At 45.3% G+C, this 17,799-nt stretch overlaps 1 protein-coding gene across 4 annotated transcripts in view; it reads left to right on the top strand.

The window, feature by feature from the left end:
- strn3 (striatin, calmodulin binding protein 3) overlaps window positions 1-17,799 on the top strand; it is a 437,029-nt gene that overhangs the window by 182,295 nt on the left and 236,935 nt on the right. For all 4 annotated transcript variants that reach the window (XM_072488228.1, XM_072488218.1, XM_072488210.1 and 1 more), the window contains 2 exons: window positions 11,435-11,516; window positions 13,637-13,813. In XM_072488228.1, coding sequence (XP_072344329.1) covers window positions 11,435-11,516; window positions 13,637-13,813 — 259 coding nt within the window. The remainder of the gene's footprint in view (window positions 1-11,434; window positions 11,517-13,636; window positions 13,814-17,799) is intronic.

The raw sequence follows: 17,799 nt of genomic DNA, 5'->3' as shown, positions 1-17,799 counted from the left end.
CAACTGAACCTTGTTTTCTCATCCTTTTTCCTCTTGACGACATTCAACCTCTTTTGTGAACCATGGTTCTCTCACACGGCCATTTCCTCCCTGCCTGGGACACGCCTATCAAGGACAACGCAGTATTTGTTCCTTGAACAAGCTCCACTTTTCATTTGTGCCTTTCCCAGACAGTTTCTGTTCCCATCTTATGCTCCCTAATTCTTGCCTAATCGCATCATAATTACCCCTCCCCCAATTATAAACCTTGCCCTGCCGCATGGCCCTATCCCTCTTCATTGCAATAGTGAAAGACACCGAATTGTGGTCACTGTCTCCAAAGTGCTCTCCCACAAACAAATCTAACACTTGGCCCGGTTCATTACACCGTACCAAATCCAATGTGGCCCCACCTCTTGTCGGCCTAGCCACATATTGTGTCAGGAAACCCTCCTGCACACACTGTTCAAAAACTGCCCCATCTGAACTGTTCGACCTATACAGGTTCCAATCAATATTTGGAAAGTTAAAGTCACCCATGGCAACTACCCTGAGACCTCCACACCTATCCATAATCTGCTTTGCAATTTCTTCCTCCACATCTCTCTTACTATTTGGGGGCCAATAGAAAACTCCTAACAACGTGACCGCTCTTTTCCTATTTCTAACTTCAGCCCATATTACCTCAGTAGGCAGACGCCCCTCGAACTGTCTTTCTGTAGCCGTTAAACTATCCTTGATTAACAATGCTATTCCTCCATCTCTTTTACCACCTTCCCTACTCTTACTGAAACATTTGTACCCCAGAACTTCCAACAACCATTCCTGTCCCTGTTATAACCATGTCTCCGTAATGGCCACAGCATCGTAGTCCCAAGTACCAATCCACGCTCCAAGTTCACCTACCTTATTCTTGATGCTCCTTGCATTAAAGTAAACACACTTCAACCCACCTTCCTGTCTGCCGGTACACTCCTGCGACCTTGATACCCTCCTTAGTACCTCACTACTCTCAACACTGGCTTCTGGACTACAACTCGTTTTCCCATCCCCCTGACAAATTATTTTAACCCCCTCCGAAGAGCCGTAGCAAATTTTCCTCCCAGGATATTGGAGCCCCCCTGGTTCAGGTGCAAACCGTCCTGTTTGTACAGGTCCCACCTTCCCAGAATGTGCTCCAATTATCCACGTAACTGAAACCCTCCCACCTAAACCATCTGGGCCCAGTCTTCCGTGCCTGTATCAATGGCCTCGAGCCTTCCTAAAAACAGCATTTTTAAAGTTTCACTGACCTTGTTCTTCTACTGGGGAATTCCAGTAGGGTCAAGATGTCTAGGATCGCAGCTGTTGTTTTCCTCATCGCCAGTACATATCCTCAGGAGGCCCGAAAAGGTAAATCCAAACAAAGTTAAATTTGACAACAGTAAAGGCCGCAATGCGGCCTACAATTTCACAATTCCAATCAGGGCTAAGTTCTCAGTGGTCCCAGTCCCGGCCAGCTTTTATGAGGTGATTTCCATGAGCTCCAGCTGATGTTCCTCCGCCCACTAGCAGGGGAGCTCATGTTCCACGATCAATTTGGGTGTCTCCATGGATCTCGTGGGGGATATTAGGTTCGTTAGATATAAATATCTGCCTTGGAATATTCAGCATCTTTAATTATAGAATGAATCAGAGAATGGTTACAGCACAAAGGTCATTCAGCCCATTGTGTCTGCTAGCTATCTGCAAGAGTTCGTTCCACTCCCCTGCTTTTTCCCATTAGGTCAACAGATCTTTGCTCTCCAGGTGATTTTGGAAACCATGATTGGATCTGCCTCCACCATGCTCTCGGGAAGCATATTCCAATTCCTAGCCACTAGCTGCATGTAAAGAATTCTTTCTCAGCTGTCATTGTTTTTTTTGGTAATCCTTTAGTTCTCGACTCCACTAATGGGAATAGCTTTTCTCTTTCTAGACCCTGAACACCTCCATTAAATCTCCTCTCAACCTTCTCTGAGGAGAGCAACCATCTCCCATCAACTACGTAAATGAAGGCTAACATCTCTAGAAATAATTTCTGCATCTCTATATCCTTTATATCATTCCTGAAATGTGGTGCCCAGAATTAGTACAATATTCCAGTTACTCAACCCAGTGTTTTATAAAGGTTCTCCATATCTGCCTTTATATTTTCAATTATTACACCCCACAATCCCACGTCCCTTTTTAGCTGCTTTGTCAGGCTGCCCTGCCACCTTCAATGATCTTTGTCATGTGTAACCCCAGGTGTCTCTGCTATTGCACCCCTTTCAGCATTGTACCCTTTATTTTATATTGTTTCTCCTTGCTCTTCCTACGAAAATGATACTTCACATGGCTGTGCATTAATTTACAGCTATCCTGCTTCTACCCATTCCAACAGCCAGACTGTGTCTGCTTTGAAGTCTATCACTATCTTCCTCACGGTTCACTGCACAGTCTGAGGATATGGGGTTGGCCATTTAGGATGGAGATGAGGAGAAATTTCTTGAATCTGTGGAATCCATTACCACAGGAAGCAGTTGAGGCCAAAATATTACATGTATTCAAGAAGCAGTTAATTCTAACACTTCGGGCAAAGGGGATCAAAGGATTTTGGAAAAGTGGGATTAGGCTGAAGAATTGGATGATCAGCGATGATCATAATGAATGGCAAAGCAGGCTCAAGGGGCTGAATGACCTCCTCCTGCTCCTATTTTCTATGTTTCTCAATCAATAAAGTTCTAAATGTTGAAAATAGAGTATCACAGAGTTATCACAGTACATAGTTTATGCCTAAGACAGTACTTAGTGAAAACAGTAACCCAGATCTTATGGCCTCCAAAGGGCTGTATCCCAGAGGTATGCCAAGAGATCCCCAGTGCTGGGAAATGCCTTGGAAGTTCCTACGCAAGGACTGCATGGGAATTCCCCTGGAAGTTTCAACTTGCATGTACCTGGGATCCACAAAGCTCCAAAAGTCAGAGAATTTGAATGTTCCGACTTACTAACAAAATAAGTATCCAGGAAAAATTAGAACGATTAAAACCAGTCCTACCTCCTGTGTAACTAACTGATCATTCCACTCCATGCCCCCCTCCCCCTCGACCACGCACCCAATCCTGACCCCTCCCTCCCCCCAGCCATCCTATACCCTCAGCTACTTACCTTTCACAGTTACCTACTTTCCTCGCTCATTGAAGTGGCTAGGATGTTTAAACTTAATTGTTACAACAGCTAGTAAAGAAAAAGGGTGTGGCTTTGTGCCCCCCTGTCACTCCTACAATACGCTGAACAACTGCAGGAGTAGCTACACTGCACAATTCTCAGGATGTCCACATCAGAAGTCTGGACAAGAAACGTGGAGCTCCAGTCTAAAAGAGTAAGTAGGAGGGAAATGGCAACCTGATGGTCATACCTGGAAGATTTGACCCAATCTTGCTGCTTTAGTTGGCTGACTCAAATGAGCGCTGAGCTCAATATCTTAGTAAGAAGTTTTACAACACCAGGTTAAAGTCCAATAGGTTTGTTTCGATGTCACTAGCTTTCGGAGCGCTGCTCCTTCCTCAGGTGAATGAAGAAGTATGTTCCAGAAACATGTATATAGACAGATTCAAAGATGCCAGACAATGCTTGGAATGCGAGCATTAGCAGGTGATTAAATCTTCACAGATCCAGAGATGGGGTAACCCCAGGTTAAAGAGGTGTGAATTGTACCAAGCCAGGACAGTTGGTCGGATTTCGCAGGCCAGATGGTGGGGGATGAATGTAATGCGACATGAATCCCAGGTCCCGGTTGAGGCCGCACTCACGTGTGCGGAACTTGGCTATAAGCTTCTGCTCGGCGATTCTGCATTGTCGCGCATCCTGAAGGCCGCCTTGGAGAACGCTTACCCGGAGATCAGAGGCTGAATGCCCTTGACTGCTGAAGTGTTCCCCGACTGGATGGGAACATTCCTGCCTGGTGATTGTCGCACGATGTCCGTTCATTCGTTGTCGCAGCGTCTGCAAGGTCTCGCCAATGTACCACGCTTCGGGACATCCTTTCCTGCAGCGTATGAGGTAGGCAGCGTATGAGGTAGACAACGTTGGCCGAGTTGCACGAGTATGTACCGCGTACCTGGTGGATGGTGTATTCACGTGTAATGGTGGTATCCATGTCGATGATCTTAGGCATTTATGAACCTGGATTTTTCTTACAAACCATATATTTTCATACATTTACCTTAATCCCTGCATAAACCAGTCCACACTATTCTGAGTTATAAAATTGTTGAATCCTATATTTTAACTGGTGATATCTGATCAATAACTTCAGTTTCTGTTCAGTGATGAGCTCGGTTATATTATTACCTCATCCGTTGTTTTAATCTTGTTGCACAAGATTGCTAGTCTATCAAATGAAACATCCTTTGTCAGTCTTTGATCCAGTGCCATTCTGCATCACAGAGTCCTACCTCTACAGAACCTCCAATTGAAAAGCCTAAAGTGACTTAAAATTGCTTAACAAACAATGGGTAAAGGTTAACAATATTACAGCATGAAGATAAATCAATAGCCGTATAATATTAATAGGCTTCAGAGCAGTCTGATTAGCCCTCCTGTTACAATCAAAACTAGCCAAAGAAAAATGGTTGCCTGTTTAATGTACTTTCACTTGCAAGTGTCTAGGTACATACAGGTAAGATTTTTTTTCTTACTTAAAGACACTACCAGACTACTTAAAGCAGTCATTTAAAAATGTTCAGCTCCTTTAAAAAAAATTCTGTTTGTTGGTGAATGGCCCTGTAGTCTAAATAGGTAGCAATGAGGATGTGTGATGGCGTAATAGAACAAATTGTGAAAGGAGCCCATCAAAATAATGGGTCCAAAGGATTTCATTTGATCATTATAGTATTAAATCAGTTTAAGAAAATTTTGATTTGGGAAAACCTTTTAAAGAAATAACTTGGTTGGATTATAAATCTATAAATATTGGTATTTATTAACACCATAATACCAGTACCAAAGAAGAACAAGGTAGCTTGCCTCAACGACTACCGACCGGTGGCCCTGACGTCTGTTATCATGAAATGTTTTGAGCGGCTAGTCAAGAGACTGATCAACACAAGCTTCCCAGATGATCTCGATCTACTGCAGTTCGCCTGTCATCGCAACCGGTCCACAGCAGATGCTATCTCCCTGGCTCTACAATCAACACTCGAACACCTCGACAACAAGCGCACCTACGTGCGACTGCTGTTCATAGACTACAGCTCTACCTTCAACACCATTATCTCGACTAGACTTATAACCAAACTCTGCAATCTTGGACTTGACCCCTCCCTGTGTAGCTGGATCCTTGACTTCCTCACCAACAGACCGCAATCTGTCAGGATAGGGAACAGCACCTCCTCCACAATAGTCCTCAGCACCGGGTCCCCGTAGAGATGTGCGTTCAGTCCTCTACTATACTCCATGTACACACATGACTGTGTGGCAAGATTTAACTCCAACTCAATCTATAAGTTTGCGGATGATACGACTGTGGTGGGTCTCAAACAACGACGAATCAGACTACAGAAGGGCGATAAATCACTTGGTTACATGGTGTACTGAAAACAACCTTTCTAAATGTCGGAAAGACCACGTTCTTGGGGGTCACCATCACCAACTGTCTGTCCTGGTCCACTCACATTGATGCAAAAGTCAAGAAAGCCCAACAGCGTCTCTACTTCCTATGAAAGCTAAAGAAATTTGGCATGTCTGCATCAACTCTCACAAACTTCTACAGATGTGCCATAGAGAACATCCCATCTGGCTGCATCACAGCTTGGCATAGCAATTGCTCGGCCCAAGATCGCAAGAAACTGCAGTGTGGTGAACTCAGCCCAACGCATCACACAAGCTTGCCACCCGCACATTGATTCTGCCTACACCTCCCGCTGCCTCAGGAAGGCAGACAACATTATCAGAAACCCCTCCCACCCAGGCTTTGCCTTTTTCCAGATCCTTCCATCAGGCAGAAGATATAGAAGTCTGAAGACCTGCACATCCAGACGTAGGAACAGTTTCTTCCCCGCAGCGACTTGACTCCTTAACGACTCTCCCTCGGACTGATCTGTTCCCTGTAAGAACACTATTCACAATGCCCTATGCTGCTCTTGCTCATGTATTTGCTTTGTTTGGCCCCTTGGTCCGCACTGTAACCAAACACTGTTTGTTGATGTAACATTTGTCAATGTACTCTGTTGATTATTCTTTTTTTGTCTACTATGTACGTACTGTGTATGTTCCCTTGGCCGCAGAAAAGTAGTTTTCACTGTACTTCAGCATGTGTGACAATAAATCAAATCAAATCAAAGTTAATTTGTTTGAATTTTGACTTATTTACCTTTGGGCTAAGCAGTGAACTGATGGGGTGTGCAGCAATGTTTCTTTCCTCTGAGGCTTTGCTCCCCAAAATATATTTCAATGAGACCTCATTTTAATTCTTCAAAACTAAGTGTTAAACAGCAATGGAGCAGCTTAGTAACATTCAGTGTATAATTATTAGAGTTCACATTATAGTTCAACATCATATAGATGTGAGAAATTGTTTTTAAAGTACTGTGTAAAACTTAATAAGTTTACTCGTGACTTTCAGTCAGGTTCTCCATATTCACGTGTGATGACTCAGTGAATCCCCTCTCCTTGACCCCAACATTTATAATCAGTCCCTCTGCCCCTGTCCATACTCTTAGGAATCAGCCCTCTCTTCAATCACCTCTTCCCTTCCACACACACAGTAAGCACTCCCCTTTCCTCTACCTCTACTACCACCACCCCCACACACAGAGTAGTCAGCCCATTCCCCCTCTCTCTCTCTCTCTCTCTCTCTCTCTCTCTCTCTCTCTCTCTCTCTCTCTCTCTCTCTCTCTCTTTCCCCTCACCCATATAAGCTCCCTCCTCCCACATACACCGTAATCCCTTTGTTGCTCGGTGACATTGATCCAGTGGGCCCAGGGCTGTCTTGCCAGAGTTTCCTTCCCATAGTCACCATTGCTGTATTGGACGAGGGGACCCCAAATGCTGTTTCTGCAACCCCATTGGGGAACACGACCCATAATTCGGAAACGGCTGTTTTTATAATAATCTTTATTAGTGTCACAAGTAGGCTTACATTAACACTGAAATGACGTTACTGTGAAAAGCTCCTAGTCGCCACATTCCGGCGCCTGTTCGGGTACACTGAGGGAGAATTCAGAATGTCCAAATCACCTAACAGCATGTCTTTTGGGACTTGTGGGTGGAAACCAGAGCACCCGGCGGAAGCTCACATAGACACGGAGAGAACGTGCAGACTGCACAGACAGTGACCCAAGCCGGGAATCAAACCCGGGTCCCTGGTGCTGTGAATCAACAGTACTAATCATGGTGCTGTCCGTGCTGTACAACCAAAATAAAGGGCCCAATGCACTAAAATGGATAAGGTCGTACATAAGAAAAATGCTACAGAGAATGTTGGTGTGCACATGTACACTTATCACTTGGTGGCATTGGAGACTTGCTTTGTGAGGACAACTCGCATCTAGAATTTTAAAAAATCCCCCCAAAATTAGTCTGAATTCAGGTTTTATATTTCAACAATTCTTATTTTTTAAGTTGTAAAATAACAGTGGTGGAGGGAGTGAAGTTTGTGGAAGGGATGCCAATCAAGCAGGCTGCCAAGTCCTGGCTGGTGTTGAACTACTTAAGTGTTGTTGGAGCTCCACTCACCCAAGAAAGTGGAGAGTATTCCATCAGACCCCTGACTTAGGCATTGTAGATGGTGGACAGGCTTTGGAGAGTCAGGAGGTGAGTTACCACCGCAGACTTTCTAGCCTCTGACCAGATCTTGTAGCCACAGTATTTATATAGCTAGTTCAGTTCAGTTTCTGGTCAATGGTAACTCCCAAGATGTTCAGTAAGAAGTCCAGGTTAAATCCAACAGGTTTGTTTCGAATCACTAGCTTTCGGAGCACAGCTCCTTCCTCAGGTGAATGAAGATGTGGGTTCCAGAAACATATATATATATATATAGACAAAGTCGAAGATGCAAGACGATACTTTGAATGCGAGTCTTTGAAACTTAATGTCAGTGTCAATATGCGCGATCTACTTGGAGATTCTCTCCACTTGAGCCGGCAGTTTGCGGTGTCGATGGTAGCCATGATGTGGAGATGCCGACGTTGGATTGGGGTGAGCACAGTAAGAAGTCTTCCGACACCAGGTTAAAGTCCAACAGGTTTGTTTCGAATCACTAGCTTTCGGAGCACAGCTCCTTCCTCAGGTGAATGAAGAGGTAGGTTCCAGAAAAATAAATATATATATATATATATATATATATAGACAAGGAAGGAGCTGTGCTCCGAAAGCTAGTAATTCGAAACAAACCACACCCAAGATGTTGATAGCGAGGGATGCAGCAATGGAAATGCCGTTGAATGTCAAGTGGTGATGGTTTGATTCTCTCATATAGGAGGTAATTGTCTGCCATTTGTTTGGCACAAATGTTACTTGCCACTTGTTAGCCCAAGCCGGGATATTATCCAGATCTTGCTATATTTGGAAATAGACTACTTCAGTATCTGAGGAGTCACAAAAGGTGCTGAACATTGTGCATACATCAGCAAACATACTTAACGTCTGACTTTATATTGGAAGAAAATGTTTCTAAAGCAACTTTAAAAGTTAGTTTTATCACTATGCCACTAGGATGGATGGATGGATTTGTTTATTGTCATCTGTACCGAGGTTCAGTGAAAAGTATTTTTCTGCGTGCAGCCCAAACAGATCATTTAGTACATGAAAAAAACAACGCACAGTTATAGGAGATGTAGGAAGAGGATCTGTTTGAGAGAGCATGCAGCGAGTCGACACACTCCTGCGCCCTCTTGGGGAGCTTCATGGCAGATTTAACATTTGCTGAAATACAAATGAATTTGAGTAAGGGGCAATACTTTACAAAAGTGGTGTAATTATGGGTACAATTTATATTGTAATTCCAAATTATACCCATGTCTTTATTTTGAAGTTGGTTTGTGGAGTACCTAACCCTAGATTCTTGTGGTGTACCTAACGCTAGATTGTCATAATGAATACAAAATTATTTCCCATTCAGTGCCATTTTTAAGACTCTAATTCATTGAAGGAAAAATTCGAAGTCCAATTTTTCTTCTAAACTGTCCGGGCAGTTTCTCTTTACAGGTCCTGACAAACAATAGAATTTGCATTTGTATAGAACATTTTACATTATAAAAATTCCAAAATATTTCACAGGAGCATTAAAAAGCAACATTTGACATCAAGCAACATTTGACATCAAGCCACAAGAGGAGATATTGGGGAAGATGACTCAAAACTTGTTAAGGAGAGAGGTTTTAAAGAACTTCGTAAAGGAGAAAGAGAGATGGACAGATAGAAAGGCAGTTGAAGACATGGGGCAGGATTCTCCACTCCCCGACGCCGATTTCGTAATCGGCGATCGGGCGGAGAATCCCTTTTTAACGATGGAATCGGGGTCGGTGCTTGTTTTCAGATGCTCCGCCCCCTTCAGAACGGCATCATCGAGGAGCGCGCCATACGCCGTTGGGACGGCCTCAGGACATTACCTGAAGGCCCTCCCCCGATGGGCTGAGTTCCAGACCGTGGCGGGATGTGCGGTCTCAGTGGTCGGGAACCCGGCATGGCGGCTGCGGACTGTATCCAGCGCCGCCAGCAGTCGGGCGGGAGCCATGCTGCTGGCTGGTGAAGGGGGGGGGGGCTTCGGCAAGGTCTGGGGGGTACTGGTGTGGGGTGGCCCGGGGGTGGCTAGGGAGAGCACTATCTGGCAGGTTGGGTCCATGCACGGGCGGCGCCATGTTGTACAGCGCGGCCACTGCAGGTCATCGCCGTGTGCATGCGTGGCCATGGGCCCAGCAATTCTCCAGGCATTTATTTTGGGACGGCTGTGCTTTTTTGTGGCGCGGCTCCCAGCCCCTCACCGGTCTAAGGATCGGTGCTGGGGCTGCACCAATTTTTCCCACGTACAACGCTACAGATCCTCCAGACATAGCCTGGAAATCGGATAATCCATGGCCTCCACCAATGGTGAAGCAATTAAAATTGGTGATTCCCAAGAGACCAGAATTGGTTATCTCAGAGGGGTAAGGACTGAAGCAGGTTAAAGTTGGGGTAGCGGGGGTTTGGCAAGCTATGGAGATCTTTGAAAATGAGGATGGGAATTTTAAAATTGAGGGATTGCTTAACGAGTGCCAGTGTTAGGACAACAAACACAGAGGAAATGGGTAAACCGGATTTGATGGGGATTGAGTCATGGACAGCAGAGTTCAAGTTTATGGAAGGTAGAGTCTGCGAGATTATTGCATTGGAGTAGCCAAGTCTGGAAGTAACAAAAAGGAAGTTGTAAATGACCTGTTTATTTCAATGCACAGTGCATTCAAGGTTGCTGTGCAAAGGCACTCATGCCTTTGAGAGAACCTTGGTAAACTGAAAATAATCTCAACTTCGCCTATTAAGAGAAGAATGGTCAATGAAGTCTATTTTCAGAGTTCACGAAAAGCTGCCGTTTCAGATCTTGAGGAATTGTGTCTCAAAGGTTTGTATCATTTCAATGCGAGCATCTTTAATGACCAATTTAGATTTGCTTGACTCCAACATGTACACGAAGAACCAAGAGTTCTAATCTACCAATACCGTCTTGGTATCAAGTGACCAATCTTAACAGAGTGCACTTATTCTGTTTCTTAAGGATTGAGGTTTTCTTTTAAAGAAAAAAGCAGAATTAAGTTAGTTAAAGAAGTTAATGACTGGGGGAAGATGCTGTCGAGAATATGTTTCCACTTCTCTCTGGAGAAAAAATCCATTTGTGAGCTAAATATTTTGTTCATTCTCCACCAAGTTTAACCAGAATGTTAAACCATTTTATTTCTTCTCTTTTGGAAGAAGTCATCACATATTTTTCTCTTATTTGCGGCTAAATAAAACCTGCTAATAGAGTATCCATTTCCCTTCAAGTTTCTCCATGAGCTTAAGTTATACTTGCCTGAGTTTAAAGATACCCATGTCAGGCAAAACCAGAAACAGATGACTGCTACTGAGCAAGTGGATTGTTTTCAAGACCGGACCCAATGATTTGATATTCTTTGACATTTCTGACTGTATGGTGGTAAGAAAGTAAGGTGAGGTCAATGCTCTTTGTGGATGAGCAGAACGAGATGTTTAGTTTGTGACTTTGTTCTGACTTTATTTGGGATGACCTGGAAGGTGGTGGGTGGGGTAGGGTAATGGCGGTTTCACAAACATTAAGGCTTAAATAATGGAGGACCAAATTTGCAGGAAAGAATGTGACCTCAAGAATCACTTTTTGCAATAGTGTACCCCTTTGGCTGCCTGCTGCTTTTTTGATGGGATCTTGCTATTTTAATCTTCTAGTGACATTTGTTTGCTTTTCTAGAAGAAACCAAAGAGACAGAGGTGCTACCTGTGCCTCAGAACAGTCAGTTGACTTGGAAACAAGGCAGACAGTTGCTCAGGCAGTGAGTACTATGAACTTTATTTGCTCCTATCAAAGCAATTGAAAGCAGAATTTTAAATGAACAGATTTGAAATATATCTATATTGACCCAAAACCTATGAACAGAGTCAGAATCCCTATGTCCAACTCTGGTCAGACAGAAAACTATCCACTTATCTGCATACATTGAAAAGGTTCTAACTTCCGATGGTGAATCTGTAGAACTGCCTCAGCGTAGGAACCCTCAGAGAGCAGCAATGCGATCTACACATAACCCATTTCCCCTTTATACAGCACTAGCTGCAATATTCTGGTTAGTGTTTGAAAGTCCTCAGTATATTGGTGAGTGGGTAGAGGGACAGTTGGGTGGGTTGGCAAGTGGTAGGTGCACGTGTCGGTCGATTGAGGGATTGGCAGATCTGGTCGGTGGGTTCGGGGCAGTCGGGTGGTGGGGTCTTCTCCATTTGGGTCAAGGAAGTAGTCAGGTGGTGGGGGGGCTAGTCCAGTTGGGAGAGTCAAGTGGCAGGGTCTAATCGGGTCAGTTTGGGTCAAGGGACTCAGGTGGCAGGGGGCTAGTCAGATCGGATCATGGGGGGAAATGTCAGGGGTGGGGACTGGTCAGGTCGATTGGGAGGGATGGGGGTAATGGGCTGGTGAGAACTATTTGGGACGGGTGGCGGGGTATTCGTAGAGTCAAGGTGGTAGCAGATGGGGTCATGTAGGTATTTAGATGTTAGACTAAGAATTTTCTGACTAATATTTCCTGAGTAACAATCCAGAACCACAGAATTGTTACAGCGCAGAAGGAAGCCATCAGATCCATCGTGCCTCCGCCAGCTCTCCAAATGAACGTTATGACTTAGTGCCATTCCCTTGCATTTTCCCCCTACCTCTGTATACTGCTTCTATTAAAATAATCATATAATGCACTTTTGAATGCCTCAGTTGAATTTGCCTCCACCACATTTCCAGGCAATACATTCCAGACTTGAACCGCTCATTGTGTGAAGAAAGTTTTGCTCATAATACATATCCTTCTTTTGCAAATCACTTTAATCTGTGCCCTCATGTTCTTGATTCTTCACGTGCGGGAACAGTTTATCCCTATCTAATCTGTCCAGCTCTCTCATGATTTTGTGCATCTCAATCAAATATCTTCTTAGCCTCCTTCTCTCCAAGAAGAATAGTCCCAACCTCTCCAATCTGTCATCATAACTGAAGTTTCTCATCTCAGGTAAGTAAATCAGAACTTATGAGTGGCACAGTGGTTAGCATTGCTGCCTCACAGTACCAGGGACCCAGGTTCGTTTCTGACCATGATTGACTGTCCTTGTGGAGTATGCACATTCTCCCCATGTCTGCGTGGATTTCCTCTGGGTGCTCCGGTTTCCTCCCACAGTCCAAAGATGTGCAGATTAGGTGGATTGGCCATGCTAAATTGCCCCATAGTGTACAAAGGTATGGTGGGGTTATGGGGCTAGGGCGGGGGAGTGGGCCAGGGTAGGGTGCTCTTTCAGCGGGTCGATGCCGACTCAATGGGCCGAATGGCCTCCTTCTGTATTGTATGGGTATTTTATGATTCTATGTCCAAAGTCCCTGACTCTAATTCCGAGTCAAATACTTTTTTGGAGGGCTCTGGGAGCAGGGTAATTGCCCATCGGAAGTTTGGTTAATTTTCAAAGAAATTGCTTTATTTTACCAACTGGTTCATGGAGTGTTTTATTGGTTTATATTATGCACTCATAGAATTAACAGTTACTAATTTAAATATATATATTTTAATAAAACAATTTATGGTTTATTATGAATATCAATTTTGATTTAAGGTAAGAAATATCTTGCACCTAAATGATGATTGTAATTGGCTAATATGTTGTCAATTGTACTTTAACAAGATTTAGCAAAAGCAGTCTTACTGTTAGCAGTAAAGCCTGCTACTGACTTCGTGATTGCTGTTCATCTCCTATTAAAGAATACTGAAAACTATTTAATACTTGACTTTTCGTAAACATTATAAAAAATCTATCGAAATAGTAGAAAATGTAAAATTCTTTAATATGAAAGCTGAAAATATATTATGTGCTTAACTGAATGCAAAATTTTGCATTGGAACCTCAGATATTTTTATTTCGAATTTCACAGGTATTTACAAGAAGTTGGTTACACAGACACAATTCTAGATGTACGGTCACAGAGAGTGCGATCATTACTAGGCCTTTCTGGTTCTGAGCAGAATGGGTCAGTGGAGACAAAAAATTTGGAACAGATTCTTAATGGGGGTGACTCACCATCTAAACAAAGGGGGCAAGAAGTTAAAAGGTGAGAAACTACATGCTGGTGATTTCCTTACCCTTTGTATACATTTTTAAAAAAAAATGTTTTTACTGGTTTTCACATTTTTATGTTACACATTTCAGTTCGTACGTTAACTTTTTTTAAACTTAAAAAAAAAATTTTAGAGTACCCAATTCATTTTTTCCAATTAAGGGGCATTTAGCGTGCCCAGTCCACCTACCCTGCATATTTTTGGGTTGTTGGGGCAAAACCCACCCAAACACTGGGAGAATGTGCAAACTCCACATGGACGGTGACCCAGAGCCGGGATCGAACCTGGGACTTCGAAGCCTACCGTGCTGCCCCCAGTTCGTACGTTAACATACTCATTTCTTAACCGCGCATAGTACAAAGCAAAGCAACCAAGAAATGATTGAATTTACAAAAGAGAGCTAAAGAAAAAAACAAACTAGGATCAATATGAAAATTTAAATCTACATGTCGTCCCCCCCCCCCCGCCCCCCCAATTTGGCCGGTACCACATATGGATATTTATTGGATATTTTCCTCGATGGAATTTGGTATGGAAACAAAGTGCTCCCTTTGGCAGGAAGGGAAAATATTTGCATCAAATTTGGCATGTTTGAATTACATCTTACATTTCCCGATATTGTACCTGTACTGATGGTGAGTTTTAAGTTAATGCTCTGTACCATCTCTGATCTTGGCTATATCATGATGCAAATAGCTGAATCCCTGGCAAGTGAGAAAATGGAGACAATTTAAAAAAAAAAAGAGAACAAAATGGTATCATTGTTGAACTAATTTACCAAAGAATCTGTTTACCATTGAAACAGATTCTAATTTTAGCTAGGTTCTTAGTGGAACTGGGTTTTAGAACATTAGCACTCAGGCATGGTGTGAGGACTTTTGGAGGCCCATCATTAGCGATGGGCAATAAATGCTGTTCTTGACACTGACACCCACATTTTGTAAATTAATAAATATTTTTGTGCACTTTGTTTCTGATCTGAGGCAAGTTGATCTGTGCTGCACCATCTTCCTGTGGTATATAACTGGGAAGGGAGAGTTGTACATAAGCTGTTTCTCACACTTCCTGGTGGATGGCCATAAGAGCGGCTCCATGATTCATCTTCGTTCTGGAGACTAAGTGCTGCCGCCGAAGTAGAATTGTGGGAACTGCACATTCCCGCTAGGTACGTCTGGGATGAGGACTGGCACGCAATGCCGAAAGAAAATAAACAAGAGCAGCTTGGATGAGTAGCCACACCTGTGCCCCTGGTATTACCCCATCCCCAATCTTCACATCAACCCCCAATCCACTAGAGGCCACCAACACCCCACCTGCCTGGGCCTCCCTTACAACCCACCCACCATAAAACCCCAACACATTATTGTCCTCTTTGGCCAGGAGCCCTGCGCACATATGCACCAGCTACAGATTCCCAGTGTCTCACTATGTCCTTTCTGTGTCACCAAGGATAAGGCGACCCATAATTGCTGGGAGCACCAGGAAACGGGAAGGGGAGTCCCAGGTATTTGGGTCCACACCCCATCTGAGGAAAGAACAAAGAAAAGTACAGCACAGGAACAGGCCCTTCGGCCCTCCAAGTCTGCGCCGACCATGCTGCCCGTCTAAACTAAAACTTCTACACTTCCGGGGTCCATATCCCTCTATTCCCATCCTATTCATGTATTTGTCAAGATGCCCCTTAAACGTCACTATCGTCCCTGCTTCCACCACCACCTCAGGCAGCGAGTTCCAGGCACCCACTACCCTGAGTCCTGCAACTTGGGTGAAGGCTGAGGAGAGGGCAGTGGCTGCGATGGAGTTCGGCATGTGCCAAACAAGTGAGAGCCCAATGTAACGCAGTTGTCGCTGTAGCAAGTGAGTCACCCCTCTCCCACAGACCAGTCCATCGCTAGATCTCACCTCATTTCTTTTGTCTTGCAGGATCACCGTCAGACGAGGTCGGGCCATTTGGGGTCACTGACCCCCATCCAGACCCTCGGCATATGCCTGAGTACCACTCCGGGAAAAACACTGACATCTTGCCACTGCCTTCACCTACACCATCCACCATCGCAGATTCTCTCACCTCGGTGGGTAATGTTAGCAATCGGGTTCCTGGGTCAAGCTCTGGTGAGCACCACACACACGATGATGCAGCTCATCAGGTGGAGGCAGGGATTGCCAAGAGTGGACAGGTCGGGGGGCTGTCCAATCCCAGGGAACAGCTGTCACCAGACAGATGTTGTGCTTCTGGAAAAGATGATCCCAGCACTGTCACAGATGCAGAACCAGAACCTACAGGCGAGAGTGGCAGCAGCTTTTCAGTGTCTGCAAGTACAGCTGGAAGAGTCCAGCTTCCTTCACGCGCAGGAGATGGTGCCGACAATGCACGGCATCCAGGCCAATACTGAAAGGGTGGTGGCCTTGGTGGAAGGTCTGGGGCAAGACGTTCAGAGCCATGTGTCAGAACGTCCAAGTCTTAGGGCACACTGTGATGTGCATGGCTGAGGCACAGGACTGGAGAGCTTAGTCACAGACGGACATGTCCCAGATGCTCAAGGACATTGCTGCGCCATTCAAGAGCTTGATGCCTTCAGCCATGACGCTTTGTGGATGGGCCAAGAGCATTTGCTGGGCGCTGACTAACCTTAGTCAGTCTCTGAAGGACATGACACCGTCTCTGAAGGACATGGCACAGTCGCTGAAGGACATGGCACAGTCGCTGAAGGGCATGGCGCAGTCACTGAGGGACGTGGCGCAGTCGCTGAGGGACATGGCGCAGTCGCTGAGGGACATGGCGCAGTCGCTGAGGGACATGGCGCAGTATCTGAGGGACATGGCACAGTCTCTGAGGGACATGGCACAGTCTCAGTGCGCCATGGCTGAAGGTATCAAGACCATGTTTTGGACGAGGGCTATCCTCCAGGATTGGCAGTGCCAGGTGACGGTGACACCTCGACCTCTCTCCGGCCTCCCCTCCATCCCATGGAGTAGCCCTGGGTCAACTAAGCACCCCTAGGGAGGAAGAAGTGATGGAGTCCATGCCGGTGCTTCCCATACATCTCATGGGCAGCGGGCAGAACAGGCTGACACGTCGAATCCTGAAAGTCGTCCCGGCCCATCCAGGCCTGCACCCTCCAGAGGACACCTGCCAAGGGCATCACGGACGAGACAAGCAGCAGGCCGCCTCCACTTCTGATGTGCTGTCTGGTGTAATACCTAGAAGAAGCAGTAGAGCACAAAAGAGTGAAAAGAGAGATGACTCTTAAATTGGCACGGATGTAGCAGATAATAAGGGAGAAGGGCACACATATTGTAAATACTCCGCATTAAACACTCTTGCACCACCAGTCCGATGTGCCTCTAACCTCTGTCGTGTGTGTGTGTATCATCCTAACGTCAGGAGTCGGGCTTTGTTAGACAATGAGGAGCACCACAGCTCATCTCACATCGCAAACTGATCATCCTCCATTCTGTGGAAAGGACCTGCTGATTCTGCCAACCCAGGGCCAACACCCTGTGGAGATGCTGCTGTGGGATTCTGAGGGGGGGGGGGGGGGGGGGGAAGAGAGGGGATGCTCTGGTCGTGGGAAGGAGTAAAAGGCTAGACGGAAGGTGTGAAGGACTAAGGGAGATGGTAGGGGTGGAAGGACTAACGGAGAGTGAAGGGATGGAAAGACTACAGGAGAGGCAAGGGGCAAGCCTGGCTGTACTAAGGTGTCCGGGTGTCAAGGCAAGAGCCAGTATGCCACCTTGCCTTGTCTCTGACTAACCATGGTCCTCAAAAGTCCTGGGAGATCCCCAGGTGCCATTCCACCTGGTCCACGTTTGTGTGAACCATAGAATTCCTACAGTGTAGAAAGAGGCCATTCTGCCCATCGGGTCTGCGCTGACCCTCTAAAAGAGCACCCCTCCCAGACCCACTCCCCGCCCTATCCCCATAACCCCACCTAACCTGCATATTTTTTGTGGGAGGAAACCGAAGCACCCAGAGGAT

Source organism: Scyliorhinus torazame, chromosome 2 (genome assembly GCF_047496885.1).
Source record: "Scyliorhinus torazame isolate Kashiwa2021f chromosome 2, sScyTor2.1, whole genome shotgun sequence".
Taxonomy (NCBI): Eukaryota; Metazoa; Chordata; class Chondrichthyes; order Carcharhiniformes; family Scyliorhinidae; genus Scyliorhinus; species Scyliorhinus torazame.
The sequence above is the reverse complement of the archived record's forward strand: the minus strand, read 5'-3'. Positions and strand labels throughout refer to the sequence as shown.